Here is a 21,029-nt window from a genome sequence, read left to right as displayed (position 1 = left end):
TTATACTGTATACAGGGGGGGGAGCAACAAGAGATACAGTATACTGTATACAGGGGAGGAGGGACTAGAGATACCTTATACTGTCCACAGGCGGATTCGATTTGCAGAATCTGCGTGGAAGATCTGCAGCTCAAGCCGGTCGTAGGGAAGCATGCGGTGTCCACACCTCAATTAAACACATGCAGATTTAATTTGCGGATGCCACATGTGGAAAAGAAATCACAGCATGCTCCATTTTACTGCGGATTCTGCGCAGATTGGCTTTACTAATCCCTATGAAAGCGAGCAATCGGCAATTCATCCGCAATTCAATTGCAGATTTGTAGGCAGATACCTCTCTGCTTGTAGACCAAACAGAGAGGTGGGGAGGAGGGGGAAGGCAATCACTTTGGGCTTGTGATTTTTCCCACGCAGATGATCCACGGCGCATCTGCGTACATTTTCACGGAAAAAAAAAATAGAAAATGGTATCCACGATCGCCGTCAAACATTTAAAAATCATTTCCCAACTGCCTCGTAGGTCTTCCACTGTGGAAATCTGCGTGTGCCGTGGACATGAGGCCTTACTGAGAGCAATCACATTTTGTTCTGCTGGCTAACACGATATTGAACGTTCGTTTTTCGATAATGCTCTGTAACATGTCATACATACCTGACACACTTCTCATCTGCTCCCTCAGTTAATATCCGTATGGTAACACTGGATCAGGACTTGGAAGTTAAAAAAAAAACGGTAAGTTTAATATATTATATAAAACTGTTCATCTGTATTACATTGTGACCTTATTATATCTATTGTATTACATCAAATCCAATTACATTAAAGAGGTATTCCATTTCAAGAATCTTATTTCAATGTATTCTAAATCACAAAATAATGCGCTCACGCATAAGATGTTGTTTTCCACCATTGAGGCATTCTATATAAAATTACATTCAGATACTTAAATGTCTTCCCAACATTGTTGCAGAAGTTCCCATAAATGTGCTGCACTTGTCAATTTCTTTGCTTTCACCCTTCTGTCCAGTTAACCCCAAACAAGCTCAATGTGGTTTAAGTCTTGAGACCCTGCAGGCCATTCCACTCTTTGTAGACTACTGAATTCTTTGTATCTTCTTAAGTAGTTCTGGCATATCCTAGAAGTATGTTTGGTATCATTCGCTTACTGTAATATAAAGCCCTGACCAAGTAGATGAACACCAGAGGGTACTGCATGGCATATCAAACTCCATCATGCCTCCTCCTTCATGTTTGACAGTTGGTGTTGGTTATATACTTGATGGTATGAACCCTGATGACACAAAAACCCTGCATGATGTAGCAAAGATATCACATTTTTTGAACAATCTCATTTTTATGGCAAGCGCGATCCTAGAATCACAGGATTTTGTAAGTTGACACTCAGTAAATAGCTAAATGAAGATAGTTAAGCATTAATGAGCTTAATACCCCTTTATATTCATTAGGCGCGACAGGAATTGCAGCTACTTATGTCGAGTACATAAAACATTATTGTGAATCCCCTGGGCCGTACTGCTCAGTCGGCAAACGTTGCATAGCAGCAGTGCAATATCTATTTTTTTGTGGGGCGAGGCTTATTCTCACCTGGTCCCTAGACCTGCAGATCTCAGATGGCGATGCGGCAGGCTGCAGTGTCCTCGGTGTTCACACAAAACTCTCCATCTGGTGACGGGGATTTAAATACCCCGCTCCAGCAAGCAAGTGCTGTGATTGTCTCACAAGCACTATGGCTCAGCCAATGAGAGCAGGCGCTCGATTTACCAATCACAGCCATTCATTGAATGGCTGTGTTTGGTTAATCCAGCGCCGACTTTCATCAGCTGACGCAGTGTTGGATTAACCAATCAGAGCATTAGCTTGCTGGAAGCGGGGTATTCAAGCCCCGCTACCAGGAAGAGTTGCTCTGTCAGTGTGCCGGAGGACACGGAAGCCTTCAGCAGTGCCGCAGCCCAACGAGGGTGACCCGAACGCCGTCTGCTAGTTTAGTATTTTTTTTTTTTACATTTAGCCTATATTTCAAGCCCTCCCCTGAAAATCGGGATATATCTTGGCCCCTTTAATAATGTCAAGGAATTGAGTTTTGTTCATGGGTTCACTGCTTTCAGTAGTTTGTTAGCCAAGATAGAGGGAACTAAAGATGCAGATGTCATCGGTGCCAGTTTATGGTGGTCGCTCCCTTCTGACCTAATGGAGCATATAACTTTGATTGTGCCTTGTGTAATTGAAATCACAGAGGTGAGGGAAAAAAACCAGACATTATTCACAGAAAAAGCCAAAAATACAATACCTGAAGGTATTCCGTGCCAGCACTTCTACACATCTCCACAATGCAGCAGCACATATTAATAGCAAAGATTGGTTTGAAGCAGAAGATGTCGCAAAAGTAGCCACCACAGGTATACAGTGACCCTGTGAAAGTCTCATGAAATCACAAACGCTTCCTGTGAATGCTCCAATCCAGTATCTCGGATAACTGTGGTTACGCTGATCCCCAGACCCCAAGCAGGAGGAGAAGGTTGCATAATAAGCCCGAGAAACCATGACCAAGCTAGGACCCGCAATACTCTGTGTGGGCAGGTCCTTGGTTAGGCTCGGTTCCAGCCTCCACCTTTTGTGACCCAAAGTGCCGTGAGTTAAATAGCTATGAAAAATCCATGTGTCCTCACACAATTCATTCTGTGTAGGTGTCAGGCAGCTCAACACCGCAATGAGAAACCTTTGTGCTCCCACAGTATAGGCGGATCAATGAAACTTTTCTGTTACAAGAGTATAGGTGAACCCCTTAAACCTTTCAGTAGCAAGTGTGTAGGCGGACCTCAGTAACATTTATGTAGCAAGAGTATAGGTGGACCCCAGTAATATTTCTGTAGCAAGAGTATAGGCGGACCCCTGTAACATTTATGTAGCGAGAGTATAGGAGGACCCCAGTAACATTACTGTAGCAAGAGTATAGGTGAACCCCTCAAACCTTTCAGTAGCAAGTGTATAGGCGGAACCCAGTAACATTTATGTAACAAGAGTATAGGCGGACCCCAGTAACATTTCTGTAGCAAGAGTATAGGTGGACCCCTGTAACATTTATGTAGCAAGAGTATAGGAGGACCCCTGTAACATTTCTGTAGCAAGATTGTAGGCAAACACCTGAAACATAGGTGTACCAAGAGTATAGGCGAAACCTGAAAACATTTGGTTACCAAGAGTGTAGAAAAGGCTGGAAAAATTAGTTAGATAACAGTCTAGGCGAGGGCCTGCAAAATTGGTGTACCAAGAGTACAAGTGTATCCCTGAAAAATTGCTCAACTGCGAGGGCAGGTGAAACCAATAAACCTTTTTTAAACATACAGCTCGCTGTTGCTTAATTTGTAACAGAGCCTGGAGGCAGCCCTCCGAAAAAATTGGTTTCAGTTAAAGTATAAAAACTTTTGAAACTTTTAAAAATTGTAAAAACAATTTAAAACAGAGCCTTTTGGGCCGCTGAAAAATTGGCAGTTCAGCGTGATGACATGCTGTTTTAGGAGAAGGAGTAATAATATCCGAGAGGGATTGACAAAGCTAATTCCCCCATTTTTTGTGGTGATAGAGAATGCATTTTTCTCCTGTTGCAGCGAAAAGAATCATTAGGTTTTGCTGTTTTCCACCGTTGGAGAAGAGAAGTCTGGGGAAATCCAGCCTTTGTTCATCTTTATGAGTGTAAGCATGTCGGTGCTGGCAGTTGACAGGCGGGTACTCTTATCCGTGATGATTCCCCAAGCTGCACTAAAGACCCTCTCTGACAAAACGCTAGCGGCAGGGCAGGCCAGCACCTCTAAGGCATACAGCGCAAGTTTGTGCCACATGTCCAGCTTTGACACCCAATATTTGCATGGAGCAGAGGCATCACAGAGGATGGTGGTACGATCGGCTACGTGCTCCCTCACCATCTTTTTACAGTGCTCTCTCTGACTCAGCCTTGACTGGGGAGTCGTGACACAGTCTTGTTGGGGAGCCATAAAACTGGCAAAGATCTTGGTGTTCCCCTGCCTGCACTGGAGATGCTGCTTGATCCCCATGCGTCCCCTGCTACTTGGCCCTCGGAACTGTCTTCTGCCACTAGCACTGTCAGATGGGAACTTGAGCATCACTTTTTCCACCAGGGCCCTGTGGTATTGCATTACTCTTGTACCCCTTTCCTTTTCGGGAATGAGAGTGGAAAGGTTCTCCTTATACCATGGGTAAAGAAAAATGTACACCCAGTAATCCGTGTTGGCCAAAATGCATCTAACGCGAGGGTCACGGGAAAGACAGCTTAACATGAAGTCAGCCATGTGTGCCAGGATCCCAGTACGCAATACATCACTGTCCTCACTAGGAAGATGACTTTCAGGATCCTCCTCCTCTTCAGCCCATACACGCTGCACAGATGAGAAGCTAGCAGCATGGGTACCCTCTGCAGTGTGGTCAGCAGTCTCCCCCCACCTCCTCCTCCTCCTCCCCCTCCCCCTCTAAAACACATTGAGATATAGACATGATAGTGGTCTGGCCATCAAGCGACATACTGTCACCCCCCATCTCCTGTTCCAACCGCAAAGCGTCGGCCTTTATGCTTAGCAGCGAACTTCTCAGCAGGCAAAGCAGTGGGAAGGTCATGCTAATGATGGCTGCATCGCCTCTCACCCTCTGGGTAGACTCCTCAAAGTTTCCGAGGATCATCTCCATGCCCACTCCTCAGTAAAGAATTGTGGAGGCTGACTACCACTCCATCGCCCATGTTGCAGCTGGTATTCCACTATTGCTCTACGCTGCTCGTACAGCCTGGCCAACATGTGCAGCGTAGAATTCCAGCGTGTGGGCATGTTGCACAGCAGTTGGTGCTCTGGCAGCTGAAACCGACACTGCAGGATCCTCAGGGTGGCAACGTCCATGGGGGACTTGCGGAAATGTGCGCAGATGCAACGCACCTTGCCGAACAGGTCAGACAAGTGGGGGTAGTTTTTCAGAAACCGCTGAACCACCACATTGAAGATGTGGGCCAGACATGGAACGTGTGTGAGGCTGCCGAGCTGCAGAGCCGCCACCAGGTTACGGCCGTTGTCACACACGACCATGCCTGGTTGGAGGCTCAGCGGCGAAAGCCAGAGGTTGGTCTGCTCAGTCAGACCCTGCAACAGCTCGGGGGCCGTGTGCCTCTTGTCACCTAACCTGATTAGTTTCAGCACAGCTTGCTGATGCTTGGCCACTGCCATCATGTTTTTGAAAGCCTCCATTTCCACAAGCCTGTATGGCAGCATCCCCAGGCTGATTAATTTGGCAATGTGCACATTTAAAGCTTGTGCATGCAGGTGGGTGGCGGAGTATTTCTGCTTTAGCTTCAACGCTTGTGTTAGCGACAGCTGAACGCTGCGCTGAGAGACATTGCTGGATGGAGTGGAGGACCGCGGAGATGAGGGTATGGGTGCAGCCTGGGAGCTGCCCGAGCCTGCGCCCTGGGAGGTGGATTGGATCTGTGTGCCAGGTTGTGGCACAGGAGAAGAGGCAGTGGCGTGACCCGGAGGTAGTAAATGGCCTTCGTCCCACCTTGTGGGGTGCTTGGCCATCATATGCCTGCTCATGCTGGTGGTGGTGAGGCTGGTAGTGGTGGCTTCCCGGCTGATCTTGGTGCGATACAGGTTGCACACCACAGTTCATCGGTCATCCGTGCTCTCACTAAAAAACATCCACACCTTTGAACACCTAGCCCTCTTCACGGTGCACTTTCCAAAGGTTAGGCATCAGTCACAACAAACTCCTCAGGTGAGAGAGGAACCGTTTTTTCCCACTCAGGGCAGGGACCCGAGAACAGTTCCTTGGAGTCTGCCTGCTCATCAGAATCTGTCATTTTCATGGAGTGAGGAGGCTGGCAGGAAGGAGGAGCAGCAACCAGAGGATTCAAAGTTGCAGTCCCTAGGCTGGGAGTAGTGGACTGCATAAAAGACTGGGTGGTCGATACATTGCTGGACGCATTTTCTGCCATCCACGACAGGACTTGCTCACACTGCTCTGTTTGTAATAAAGGTCTACCACGCTGACCCTCAAATTGTGATATGAATCTGGGGAGCCCAGAAACTTGCCTCTCTCCTAATCCCTCAACATCTGGCTGTGATTTACTCGGCCTCTGCCCACACCCTCACTTGGATGCCTGCGTCCGCGTCCATGTCCACGTCCTCGACCCTTACACCTACTCTTCATCATGGCGGTTTAAGTATAGAGCAGGGGCCAAATAAATTACCCCACTGTACAGCACTGACAACTGTGGCTAATTCTCCGCACACAGAGACTTGTAGATAGCGGAGGCTCTATGCTGTGACTTGAAAAAATTAACCCGCTGTCTTGCACTGATACCTAGGGGTAATTTACTGCTCGCAGAGACTTGTAGATAATAGAGGCTGTATGGAGTGGGAGAAGACTGTAAAGCCAGTGGATAGTGCTGGTAACTGCGGCTATCTCAACCCCCCACAAGGAAAGAGTATTGTGAGACGCTCTGCCCAGCGGCAGAGCTGAAATGGTTTGCAGTGGCCCTGGAAATATTACAGTACTGTTTCGTGGTGCGACCTTGGTGTAATGCACTGCAGCCTGAGAACGCTATAAGTTAAAGGCTGGGAACAGGCCTAGATGTGCAATAAAAAAATTGATGCACTACTGCTCTCAGCCAGACACAACTATAATGCACACTGTGAGAAGTAGCACTAAAAAGGACCGTTGGGGTTCTTGTAGACAGGATCACGACTGTAAAACTTTCCCTATAGAAGCAGCTCTGTCCCTAAACTCTGCCTAATGCACTGCAGACTGAGAACACTATAGCTGAAATTGCCTGCACAGCCCTAGATGCTTAAAAAAAAAAAATTTGGTGCACTACTGCTCCCAGACAGCAACAACTGTAATGCACATGATGAGGAGTAGCCCTAAGAAGGACTGTTGGGGTTCTTGAAGACAGGACCTACGCTAACACTTTCCCTATATCAGCAGCAGCACTTTCCCTAACCTCTGCCAGCATGGCTGGAACGTCACAGGAGGAAGTTGTAATGCCTTCCCTGCATGTCTATTGGTCAGAAAATAGCACTAAACATGCAGGGAAGGAAATGGAATTGACTCGTGTTCGTCTTGAGTAACGAGCATCTCGAGTACCCTAATGCTTGAATGAGCACCAAGCTCGGATGAGTGCGCTCGCTCATCTCTAGTTATTACTTGTCCAAAGGAGGTATTGTCCTTGATCAATGAAAGTTCTTTCTAGGTTAAATGATGGTGATTCCAATCTGTGTTCAACCAAGGAAATCCATCTGAAGATATCACATTTTGATTCATGGGTCCATAATACTTTCTTCCATTTGTCAGTAGTCCACTGGAAGTGCTTCCTGGCCCAGGCAACTCTTTTCTTTTTTAATCTTAGCACTGGCTTTCTTACTAATACTCGTCTTGTCCGACCTGCAGATAATTGTCTGTCTTCTTTGGTTAAGTGCCTTTTTCTTGCCATTATCATAGCAATGTGCTCTGTGTTGAGGAGAAAAACTGCAAGTCCTTCCTTAGAGCAGTCTGTTTCAACACTCGTAATATAGGATCAGAGGGTTTAAGAGTAATCAACAAATGTTGAGACACCTGTAGGAATAGTTTGCATCCAATTTTAAACCATAATTTGCTTTCCGTGCCACAGAGCAGCCTGTCCTTGATGTGCTGATCCCTGAAAAAAAATTCTTTAGTCTGAATTTGTGATTTTAACCATTGTTGTGTTTCAGGTTAAAAATGTCATGATATTTTTTATGTTTTTAACTAACTTTAGAAGCTTTGAACTATTTCACGTTATGTGAACTGCATAAACCCCTTAGTGACGAAGCCTGTTTGCGCCTTAGTGACGAAGCCAAATTTTGGAAATCTGACATGCGTCGTTCAACGTTGCATAACTCCGTAAAGGCTTTACATATCCAAGTGATTCTGACATTGTTTTTTCGCCACATGATGTACTTCATTTTGGTTGTAAAAAGAGACCGATATAATTTGTGCATATTTATTAAAAGCGCCAAAATTGGGAAAAATTTGAAAAAATTGTAATTTTTTCACATTTTAAACTGTAATATGTCAAATATGTCCAAACATACTGTACACATTTTTGATAAGATATATATTTCCATCTGTTTACTTTATTCTGAATGCACATTTGAAAAACTTTTGTGTTTTTTTAACCATTTAGATGACGTACAAATTTAACATTACTTTTCAGCATTTTGAGGAACACTTTGTTTTCCTGCACCAAGCCAAGTTTGCAAAGGCTCATGAGTGTCAGAATAATAGATACCCCCCCCCCCCAAAATGACCCCATTTTAAAAACTACACCCCTTAATGTATCCACTGAGGGGTGTCATGAGTATTTTGACCCCACCGTTTTTTTTCAGGAATTAATTAAATTTAGAGGAGAACAAATAAAATTTCATATTTTTGCAAATATGTCATTTTAAAGACATATTTTTTTCCTATAGTGCCCATGAAAATGAGGATTTACACCCCAAAATGGATACTCCTGTTTCTCCCGTGTTCAGAAACATACCCATTGTGGCCCTAATCTTATGTCTTGATGCACAACGGGATCCAAAATGAAAGGAGCAGTCGGTGTCTTTCAGAACCTAAATTTAGCTTGAAGGTGTTTTAGGCCCCATAGCACTTTTGTAGAGCTCTTGAGCGGCCAAAACCATAGAGAACCCCCACAAATGACCCTATTTTGAAAACTAGACCCCTTAACGAATTTATCTAGGGGTGTACTACCTATTTTGACCGCACAGTTTTTGAATGAATTCTAGCAAAGCAAAAGGAAAAAATTGTGATTTTCGTTTTTTTGTCAATTCTGTCATTTTAAAAACAGCTTTTTTTGTTCATCACACACATAAATGAAGCCTTGCACCCCAAAATGGATACCCCTGTTTCTCCCGTGTTCAGAGACATACCCATTGTGGCCCTAATCTTATGTCTGGATGCACAACGGGGCCCAAAATGAAAGGAGTAGTCGGTGGTTTTCAGAACATAAATTTTCCTTGAAGGCGTTTTAGGCCCCATAGCACTTTTGTAGAGCTCTTGAGCAGCCAAAACCAAAGAGAACCCCCACAAGTGACCCCATTTTGAAAACTAGACCCCTTATCGAATTTATCTAGGGGTGTACTGCCCATTTTGACCCCACAGTTTTTGAATGAATTCAAGAAAAGCAAAGGGAAAAAATGTGATTTTTGTTATTTTGGCAATTCAATCATTAAAAAAACTGCTTTGTTTGTACAGCACACACATGAATGAAGACTTGCACCCCAAAATGGATACCCCTGTTTCTCCCATGTTCATAGACATACCCATTGTGGCCCTAATATTTTGTCTGGATGCACAACGGGGCCCAAAATGAAAGGAGTAGTCGGTGGCTTTCAGAACTGAAATTTAGCATGAAGGTGATTTAGGCCCCATTGCCCACTTGTAGAGTCCTTGAGCGGCCAAAACGACAGAGAACCCCAACCAATGATCCAATTTTGAAAACTAGACCCCTTAACGAATTTATCTAGGGGTGTACTGTGTATTTTTACCCTACAATTTTTGAATAAATCTAAGCAAAGCAGTAGGAAAAAATTACAATTTTCATTTTTTTGGCAGCTGTATCAATTTAAAAACAGTTTTTTTTGTACCGCACACATAGCAATGAAGACTTTCACACCAAAATAGATACCCCTGTTTGTTCCGTGTTCAGAACCATACCCCTTGTGGCCCTAATCTACTTAAAGGACACATGGCTAGGCCTATAATTGAAGGAGCACCCGTTGGATTTCAGGGTACAACGGAATAAATTCCAGGCCCCATTGCCCACTAATAGAGCCATTGAGTGACCAAACGATAAAGAACCCCCACAAATGACCCCATTTTGAAAACTAGACCTTAACGAATTCATCTAGGGGTGTACTGCGTATTTTGACCCCACAGTATTTGAATGAATCTAAGCAAAGCAGAAGGAAAAAATTACAATTTTAATTTTTTTGGCAATTTTGTCAATTTAAAAACTGGGTTTTTTTGTACAGCGTACATAGGAATGAAGACGTTCACCCCAAAATGGATCCCCCTGTTTGTCCCGTGTTCAGAAACATTCCCATTGTGGCCCTAATCTAATTATAGGACACATGGCAAGGCCTATAATGGAGGGAACACCCGTTGGATTGCAGGGCACAACTGAATAAATTCCAGGCCCCATTGCCCACTTGTACGGAATGAAAAATGGACACCTTAAAAAAATCCTCCCCCCACACACTCCGCGCCCTTTTCGGCGTTCCGCAAATATTAGATAAAAGTAATAATGTGAACTGTGTAGGATTTCCGAAGACAGGGGTAATTACGGAGGCTGGTTGGGATGGGTACATGGGGCAATAAAACCGGGTATCCCCCCTCCTCTCATGCTTTTTGGGGGTATTTCATGACCTCAGTAGCGGGTATGGGGTGTAAAAAGTGGCGCTCTGTGAGTCTCTGTAAGCTTGCAGAGGTGCGGCGGTCTTACACAGAAGACGCTCAACAAGCTGCTCCTGGAACTGCAGGAAGGCAAGCATTCCCAGGGCTTCTTGTAAATTGCGTATTACAGGTAGTGGTCTGAATAACGCCGGGCTCACACGGCCGTAGGTGGAATCCACTTGCGGAGGCCCGCAGCGGATCCCATCTGTGAGCCGGCCATGACCCTGCGTATGGCCATGTAATACTGCGCATAACTGCCTATTCACACAGGCGGTCATGCGCAGTACATTTCTTTTTTTGTTTGTATTTCCCGTACCGTCGCTTAGCGATGACGCGGGTACCCGCAGCCCGTAGACAAGGTAGTTGCGACCATGGAGCAAAATGGGCTCTATGTTGCGGATTTCCACGGTAAAATAGAACCTGCTGCGTTCTCTTTTCTGCGAGTGGATTACACAATTCCGACCTGCTAATGTGAGCAGAATTGTGTAATCCAATGCGATTGATCTGCGTATTACCGCGGATCAGACACATGCGGAATCCATAATTCCTATCCGGTCGTGTTAGACCGGCCAATGGTAGATTGCTACTTTTTTTTCACGTGACTAGGGACCGCTCAACGAGGCCACCCGTTACTGCTCCAGGCTCTCGGCGACCGTTGGTCGCTGGGAGTAAGGGGATTTTAAGTTTCCTGGGCTCCCCACCTCCTGTGCATGTGTCCGGTGTTTTGCCGGCGGTCGCATGCGCAGAATCCAGGAAAGTTCACGGAAAAAGATCGCGTCGGGATGCAAACACGGAGGCCTCTGGTAAAAAGTTTCATCTCCTCTCACCGATCGCATCGGTGAGGGGAGATGAGCCTTCACCTTTTTTTTTACTTTTACGTGATCACCATTATCCATTCGATAACGACGAACACGTGACCAGGAACCGCTCACCGTGGCTCTCCGTGAAAACTCCAGGCTCTCGGCTAAGTTTTGTAGCAATCCACAGCTTTTGCGCATGCATCCGCCACTTTGGCGACGGGCGCGTGCGCAGAAGCTGGGGTAAGGTACGCAGATAAATCCGCGGGCCTTAGGTACGTCATTTCATCCTCCCTCATGGATATGATCCATGGGGGGTGATGAGACGTAAGATTTTTTTAACTTTTTAAAACTTTTTCTTTTACTTTTAACACTTTTTTCTCGATCGCCGCTTTCCAATGGATAGCGGCGATCGCGGGTCTGGGGACCCCTCACCGCGGTCCCCGGTAACACCTCCTGGTTCCCGGCTACCTTCAGGAGCCGGGAGCCAGGAGATTTCAAATTTGCTCGGGGCTCCCCGGCTTCTGCGCATGCACGTGACGTCATCGTCCGGCGCGCATGCGCAGAAGACCGGCGGTGGGTCCGGGAAGACCAGATTCTTCGGGGGCATTGTGGAGAAGGCAGGTGAGTATTTTCAGCTGCCCTGATGGATCCTATCCATCAGGGCAACTGAATCTTTATTTTTTTTCACTGTTTTATTTACTTTATTGCTATCGGCGCTATCCATTGGGTAGCGCTGATCGCAATGCCGGGGGTGACTGCCCGCATTCTGGGATGACAGCTCCATTGTGTCGGCAGATTTCTGTTTCTAAAAGGCACCATAGCGCACAAAAAAATTTCATTTGCAAATATTTACGCCCCCAACAAAAGCCAAATTCCATGGATAATCCGCACCTTGAACGATTTTGCAGAATTTGCAGAGGGTATAGCGATCATAGGAGGAGACCTGAATTTAGCAATGGAACCAGAAATAGACACTACAGCCAATACTCCCTTGATTCCCTATAAACAACTCCGTAAGCTCAAAAGCACCCTCTCAGACTTGAATCTTCATGATACTTAGAGAATGTTAAACCCTGAAGTAAGAGACTTCACCTATTACTCCCAAGTGCATGCCACATATCACAGGCTAGACTACTTTCTAATATCAGGGACCCACGTCCAAGCTATTAAAGCAGTGGACATTGGGACCATCTCAATATCAGACCACGCTCCAGTCTCTCTAAAACTTACCCTCGACAGTCTGCCGGTGAGAGAGTGGACATGGCAGCTAAACCCCACATTAATAGACCATGAGGAACAAACAAAGACTTTAACAAACAAACTTGAAGAATTCTTTAAATTTAACAACACCCCTGAAACACCACAACCGATTCTTTGGGAAACGCACAAGGCCTTTGTTAGAGGCGAACTAATAGCCCTCGGCACAAAGTTAAAGAAACAAAGAGAAAAAGAGGTCAATGACCTATTGTCCCAAATTTCTAACCTAGAAAAGTCACATAAACACTCACAGGATCCCAAGGTTCTGAGCGAACTAAAAAACACCAGAATCAAGCTGAAAAATATACTAAACATAAAGATAGCAAAAGCCCACCTCATCTCCAGATATAAAATATACTCGCATGGAGATAAAGGCTCCAAGCTTATGTCAAACCTAATTAAGAAATAAAAAGAAAAAGCCTTTATCAACAAAATAAAATCCCCCTTAGGCAACGTAGCAACCTCCACAACAGAGATAGCAAAAGAATTTGAAAAATACTACACACCTCTGTATAACCTAAATGACCCCACAACCAGTAATAAACAGAACGTAGACTCAACAGAAATAATTTCTTTCCTCAATACTCTTGACCTCCCCATGTTAAAAGAAGAAGAGAGAGCACAGTTGCTACGCCCATTCACCCCATCGGAGGTATTTGACACATTATCTTCCATCCCTACCGGGAAAAGCCCTGGCCCAGACGGGCTCCCAACGCTCTACTATAAAAAATTCGCGAAAACGCTATTACCACATTTCACGAACCTGTGCAACGCGCTTCTCCAAGGTGCGACGCTTCCCAAGCAAGCTCACGAAGCTTTTATCACTTTGATTCCAAAAGAGGGCAAAGATCCAGAAATCTGTGGTAACTATCGCCCTATCTCACTATTAAATAATGACCTTAAATGGTGGGCAAAACTCGTGGCTCAACGCATAGCCCCAGTAATCCCCAAGCTCATCCATCCAGACCAAACGGGTTTTATCCCAGGCCGGGAAGGTAAATTTAATACAACTCGCATCATCAACGCCATCCACTATGCCAAATCTAACGGAATCCCGCTCACCCTTCTTAGCAGAGACGCTGAAAAAGCGTTCGATCGAGTGAGCTGGACTTTCATGACCCACACATTGACTAAATTTGGCTTCCCAGCACAACTCATAAAGGCGATACTATCTTTATACTCTAAACCCTCAGCCAGAATCCGGGTAAATGGCTCATTATCAAACTCCTTCCCTATTAATAACGGTACTAGGCAGGCACTGTCACCAACCCTCTTTATATTAGTTATGGAAACTCTATTACAGAAGATCAGACAAAGCCCAGACATTAGAGGACTAAAGGTAGGGAACAACACCCACACCACAGCTGCATTCGCAGACGATCTTCTGATATTAATGTCCAATCCCAAAAAAGCACTCCCTAAAAGCCTAGAAATCTTTGAACTTTTTGGGAAAATCTCAAATTTCAAAGTAAACTATAGTAAATCTGAAGCCCTAAACATCACAGCCCCAAACACTACAATAAACTCACTCAAAAAACAACACCCCATTATTTGGCCCTCCTCAGGTCTAAAACATCTAGGTATCATATTGACCCCAAATCCTGCCTTTCTTTTTAAAGCCAACTATGTCCCCCTCCTTAAGAAAGTACACACTCAACTCCAGCAATTAAAAGTTCCATACCTCTCATGGATAGGCAGGAAAAACTTAATCTCCACTTACATCCTGCCCTATATCCTCTACACTCTACAGACAGTACCAATAGAAATACCAATGAGTTTCTTTACCAAACTAAACCAAGCTTTTAGTCATTTCATCTGGAATAAACGCAAACCCCGCCTAGCTCTTACTTACCTAAGCCAGAAAAGAGCGCAAGGGGGCTTTAACCTACCCAACATCCTACTCTATTATAAGGCCATTCACTTAGCCAGATGGCTATCATTAGCTAACCTAGATAAAAACCCACCAGACACAAAGCTCGAAAAAGACGCTTTGCAGCCCAAAGACCAATTCCATCTTTGGTCACCTGGCCCTCTCACGAATACTCTCTCAAATCTAAGCCTGACCACGAGAGGTACTATTAAAGTAGTCCGCTCCTTACGACATTATAAAGATCCCTTAGCAAAAATAGCCCCAATGACTCCAGCCTCCCTAATCCCGGCAATATTAGCAAACAAACCGAAGGAGGTGACCGGAGCCTGGACACATCTCAGCTCAACAACTATAACAGAGATATTAAAAAATTGCTGTCTTACTAATCCATCTCAAATCCAAAAATTAATCCCAAACAAGCCAATCAGCTTCATAGAGAACCTAGACCTATACAACTCTATCAAAAGATTTCAAACAACATTTGGCAATAGAACAAGAGACCCACTCTGGTATGAGACTTACCTATCTTTTATACCACTTCCAAAGAAAAACACGTCTCTCTTGTATAAGAACCTACTCCTCAACCAAGCCCCAGAAAACCCCTGGTATATTAGAGAATGGGAAAACGAGCTAAAAATTTCCCTAAACAAGAAAGAGACCCAGAAAGTCCTCAGCAATTCACATGGATTTTCCAGATGCGTCCGGATTCAGGAAAACTTGTTTAAAATCCTAACCAGATGGTACAAAACACCAGACTATCTATACAAAGCAAACCTCTCGCCAAATAATAGCTGTTGGAGGTGTGACGCCGGCAGGGGCTCTATCCTACATATTTGGTGGCAATGCCCTGCGATAAAACCCTTCTGGGAGAAAATTACCAACCAAATAAATAAAATATGCAAAACTTCATACACTTTTACCCCAGAAGAGGTCCTCTTATGGAAACCCACCCCGCAGTTCACACCATTGAAGAAGCACCTGCCGACAATACTCTTGTCGGCAGCTAAACTTATCATCCCACTCCTTTGGAGGGAAAAAGTAACCCCCACTCTGGACCTCTGGAGAGACAAAGTCTCCCAGATCTACAGATTTGAAGAACTAATAGGCATGGGAAACAGCAAGCAGAGAGAGTTTCCTTTCAGTCTGGAACCCCTGGACTCATTATTTCGCCGCACCTCAATAAGATCTGACCTTTCACTTTACTTCTCACCTTAATCCTTACCATCGCCAAAACTCAGCCTGGCTCATCGACACAATTCTCAATTTTCAACACAAAACTTGTCATCTCGTAGTTTCTTTAATGCTTGATAAGTTAAAGGGGTTGTCCCGCGAAAGCAAGTGGGGTTATACACTTCTGTATGGCCATATTAATGCACTTTGTAATGTACATTGTGCATTAATTATGAGCCATACAGAAGTTATCAGAAATTATTCATTTACCTGTTCCGTTGCTAGCGTCCTCGTCTCCATGGTGCCGTCTAATTTTCAGCGTCTAATCGCCGGATTAGACGCGCTTGCGCAGTCCGGTCTTCTTCTTTTCTCAATGGGGCCGCTCGTGCCGGAGAGCGGCTCCGTGTAGCTCCGCCCCGTCACGTGCCGATTCCAGCCAATCAGGAGGCTGGAATCGGCAATGGACCGCACAGAAGAGCTGCGGTCCACCGAGGGAGAAGATCCCGGCGGCCATCTTCAACCGGTAAGTAAGAAGTCACCGGAGCGCGGGGATTCAGGTAAGCGCTGTGCGGATTTTTTTTTAGGTCCCTGCATCGGGTTTGTCTAGCGCCGAACGGGGGGGCTGTTGAAAAAAAAAAAACCCGTTTCGGCGCGGGACAACCCCTTTAATGTTTCAAACCTAAGTTCACAATCTTTCACCCACTCCAAGTTTACAAACAACCTGCTACCCTACGCACCAATATCAATATACATGTTCTTTGTGTTATGAGGCTTCATAATTTTGCTATGCAAGGCCCTGCGTGGCTAATTCTTATTGACTTCTTGCTGATTTCTAACTTTGAACAACTAATATTGTTTGTACTACAAATGTAAAACGCATCTTCTATATCGTGAAAAATAAATAAAAGAGATTGTTTAAAAAAAACGAGAAATAGTTCATTAGTCGCTAGTCACTTAATTTCAGCTCAGTGAAACAAAGGGACTAGTGGGCGACTTCCCACTCAATATAAACAGGCAGTCGTTCATCTTTAACCCGTTAATGACGGGGTCCTTTTTTTAGTTTTGTTTTTTCCTCTTCACTTTCAAACAAAAAAGCCTTTTATTTATCCATCAATGTAGCTGTCTGAGGGCTTGTTGGTTTTTGTGGGACCAGTTGTATTTATCAATGGTGCCATTTAAGTTCCATATGATGTTCTGAAATGCTTTTAACCCCTTAGTGACCAGCCCATTGCCTTTTTACATCCTTGCTTGCTGGGCCTTAATCACTGAGGACGTAGAAACATGTTTCCTGCAGGGATCAAGGCCCTACAAGCTGAGGACGTGACAGCTCCATGCTGCCGGCTCCCGAAGGTAGCAGGCAAGCTGGAGCTTCCATTCCGGGCTGCGAGACCCCTCCCCCAGTCACAGGATTGCCGTCATTTACCGAATGCTAGCGATCATATAAAAGTTAGCAAAAAGTAAAAAAAAGTTAGATTCAGCTGCTCTGATGGAAGTACTCACTCACCTTCTCCACGATGTCCTGCGCTGTTCTGGCCTCCCGGGTCCCGACGGCACCTTCTGTGCATGCGCGCCAGACTTCATATGTCGGTCGCACGCGGCCTGGGAAATTTAAAAACTCTCTGGCTCCCATGTGTAGCCGAGAGCAGAGAGATGTCACCAGGAGCCGCTATATGCGGTTCCCGGTCACATGATTGCTGCTATCCAATGGATAACAGCAATCCTGTAAAGTAAAAAAAAGTTTAAAAAAAAGAAAAAAAGAAGTTGCATCTACCTTCATGGATCATATCCATGAGGGGAGATGAAATGATGTTCCTAAGGCCCCCAATTTATCCGTGGACCTCACCATGGCTTCGGCGCACGCGCCCCCCGCCAAGATGGCGAACGCATGTGCAAAAGCCATAGATTTCCAGGGTAATTTAAAATCTCCCCGCACCTGGCTACCAAACATAGCCAAGAGCCTCGACATTACATGGGAGCCCGCAGTTTGCGGGCCCTGGTCACATGATCACCCTTTTCCTATAGAAAACGGCAATCACGTAAAAGTAAAAAAAAGTTAAAAGTTTCACCTCCAGTCACAGATCCAATACATGAAGGGAAGTAAAATTACTTACCTAAAGCTTCTGGCGGTCACCGATGGGATCTTTATCCGCTGACCTTTTCCCCAACTTTGGCGTATGTGCCCATCAGCAAAATGGCAGATGCAAATGCAGAAACTATGGAGGGCTCGGGAAATTTAAAGTCTTCTTGCTCCTGGGTACTAAAGGTAGCCGTGAGCCTAGAGCAGTGACTGAGGGCCGCAGTGAGCGGTCCCCGATAACATGATTACCGTTATCCAATGGATAATGGCGATTACGTAAAGGTTAAGACAGTTAAAGTTTGATGCGCCTTTCGGTTTGAGCCCCGTTGTGCATACGGACATAATATTGGGGCCACAATGGGTATGTTTCCGAACACGGGACAAACAGGGGGATCCATTTTGGGGTGAAAGTCTTCCATTATATGTGTGCTGTACAAAAAATGTTTTTAAAATGACACAATTGCCAAAAAAAATTAAAATCATAATTTTTTCCTTCTGCTTTGCTTAGATTCATTCAGAAACTGTGGGGTAAAAATACGCAGTACACCCCTAGAGGAATGTGTTAGGGGATCTAGTTTTCAAAATGTTGTCATTTGTGGGGTTCTCTGTCGTTTTAGCCTCTCAAGGGCTCTACAGGTGGGCAATGGGGCCTAAAACCGTCTTAAGCAAAATGTCTGTTCTAAAAGTCACTGGCTGCTCCTTTCACTTTGGGCCCCGTTGTGCACACGGACATAATATTAGGACCACAATAGGTATGGTTCTGAACACGAGGCAATCAGGGGGATCCATTGTGTGGTACAAGTCCTCATTCCTATGTACACTGTACAAAAAAAGCAGTTTTAAAGGGACATAATTGCCAAAAAAAAATAAATCGTATTTTTTTCCTCCTGCTTTGCTTAGATTCATTCAAAATCAGCGGTGTCAAATTCCACAGTACACCCCTAGATGAATGCGTTAAGGGGTCTAGTTTTCAAAATGGGGTCATTTGCGGGGATTTTCTATAGTTTCGGCTGCTCAAGGTCTCTTCAAGTGGGCAATGGGAGGTAAAACACCTTCAAGCAAAATGACTGTTCTGAAAGCCACCGGCTGCTCTTTTCAGTTTGGGCCCCGTTGTGCATACAGACATAAGATTAGGGCCACAATGGGGATGTTTCTGATTACAGGACAAACATGGGTATTTATTTTGGGTGCAAATATTCATTTTCAGGTGCACTATAGGAAAAAAAATCCTGTCTTCTAAGAGGCATATTTGCAAAAATATATAATGTTATTTTTTTCTCCTCTAAATTGCATTAATTCATTAAACAAAAACTGTGGGGTAAAAATACACATGATCCTCTCAATGAATACAGTAATGGGTGTCGTTTTTAAAATGGGGTCATTTGTGGGGGTGTCTATAATTCTTACACGGTGCAGGAAAACAAAGTGTTCCTCAAAATGTTAAAAATCAATGTTAAATTTGTACGTCTCTTAAATCATTAAAAAAAACTAAAGTTTTTCCAATGTGTATTCAGAATAAAGTAAACAAATGGGAATTTATATCTTATCAAAAACTTGTACAGTATTTGTCCACATATTTGAGATATTGCGGTTAAAAATGTGAAAAAATGAAAATTTTTTCAAATTTTTCCCAATTTTGGCGCTTTTATTAAATATACACAAATTGTATCGGCCTATTTTTACCACCTGGATGAAGTACAACATGTGGCGGAAAAACAATGTCAGAATCACTTGGATATGCAAAACCTTTACGGAATTATGCTATGTAAAAATGTCACATGTCAGATTTCCAAAATTTGGCCTGGTCATTAAGGCGCAAACAGGCTTCGTCACTAAGGGGTTAAGGACCAAGTGTGGTAAATATAAAGCGCTTGGTCCTGGGCTTTAATCCCGCAGATGGCAAAAAAAACAAAGGCGCAAGATTAAAGCCTCTGCTTCTGTAATCAAGCATGAGCAGGTCAGGTCCTTCGATGATAGTTACAGCTGAGAATCTGGAGGAGAAGCAGTTTTTAACCACTTCTGCCCTTTCCTTTCTTGGGTACATAGCGTTTAATGAGAGCTATGCACTAAAAAGTGAAAGTAAGACTTCACTAAGCAATCTGATGATCACGTAACCACCACTAAGACGTCAAGAACTGGAACACGTCCATGTTTAAAGTCTATTCTCCTTTTAGATGCACTGCTGATAGTGACTTTATGTTGTCTTCTGCCCAGGAGAATATTTTCTACAACTACTGTAGATGCGGGTGTCTAGTACTGCCCTGGTGACGAATAAAAGATACTGTTGTCATATTGTCAGATAGTATTTTCACGTGTTTTCCACGTACCGTTTCTACGGCCTGATTTAAAGTCTCCGACACTGCTCTAAGCTCTCTATAATTAGAAGATAGAGAGCTGACATTGACCGACCAGGAACCTTATAGGTTCTCACTCGCTATTTTTACCCCTCAACCTGACCTTCTAGCATCGGTATTTACCACAATGGACAGGGATAGGGACCACCGCACCCCTTTTTTAAGGTTTTGAGGTGCTAACCACCAATCTAAAGACTTTTTCCCCATAGCTGACAATTTAAACTTTTTATCTGGTGAGAGTTGCCTCCTATCCCAGGCCGACAAAATTTCCTGCTGTAAGGTTCTGGAATGGAATTGAGACCAAGGGACCATTGGCAAACAGGCCGCCATTTGCCCAAGGACCTCCATGCTCTCTTACAGAGACCAAGTCCTTTCTCTTAAATTTACTAACGGAGAGGATCAAATCCTTTCTTTTAGTAGGAGGTAAAAAAGAGTAACATTTAGGCCGCCTGCAGACGACTGGGTCGGATCCGGCAGCGAGAATTCTCACCGCGGGACCCGACCCGAGCGCCTGCAGAGAGCAGCGCGTACTCACCCGTGCCCGCGGCCCTGGCTCTTTTATGTACTGGCTGCCGGGCAGCCGGCGCATGCGCAGACCGGAGCCGGCGGCGGGTGAGTGACGTTTCTGTGCGGCGCTCTGCGAGCCCCGCAGAGAAGTAGAGCATGCCGCGGTTTGTTTGCCTCGCGAAATTTCGCGCAGCCAAACCGCGGCTGTCTGCATAGGATTGCGTTTGTTAACGCAATCCTATGCAGGCTTCCAGCAGCATAAATCCCGTCGCGGAATTTCCGCCCGTCTGCAGGCGGCCTTATAAGAGCCCAAAAGAACTCTGGGAAAAACTTATCTTAGTATCTGGTTTTAGGCTAGATTTTTCAAAATTTATAAGCAACCCTAGCTGGGTGATAAGTTTGAGCATCTCCCCCAGGTGTAGCTCCACAGTGTGGGAATTGTTTGAGATTATTAACAAATCATCTAAGTAAGGAATTATATTAATTCCTTCACTTTTGAGGA

At 44.7% G+C, this 21,029-nt stretch overlaps 2 protein-coding genes across 2 annotated transcripts in view; both read left to right on the top strand.

Moving 5' to 3' along the window:
- LOC136626392 (pregnancy zone protein-like) overlaps window positions 1-21,029 on the top strand; it is a 600,260-nt gene that overhangs the window by 104,886 nt on the left and 474,345 nt on the right. The window lies entirely within an intron of this gene.
- Window positions 1-21,029, top strand: part of LOC136626788 (alpha-2-macroglobulin-like protein 1) — a 199,997-nt gene that overhangs the window by 4,082 nt on the left and 174,886 nt on the right. The window contains exon 4 of the mRNA XM_066601793.1: window positions 681-733. Coding sequence (XP_066457890.1) covers window positions 681-733 — 53 coding nt within the window. The remainder of the gene's footprint in view (window positions 1-680; window positions 734-21,029) is intronic.

The sequence above is a fragment of the Eleutherodactylus coqui genome, chromosome 4 (genome assembly GCF_035609145.1).
Source record: "Eleutherodactylus coqui strain aEleCoq1 chromosome 4, aEleCoq1.hap1, whole genome shotgun sequence".
NCBI classification, from domain to species: domain Eukaryota; kingdom Metazoa; phylum Chordata; class Amphibia; order Anura; family Eleutherodactylidae; genus Eleutherodactylus; species Eleutherodactylus coqui.
This window is presented reverse-complemented; position numbering and strand designations above follow the sequence as displayed.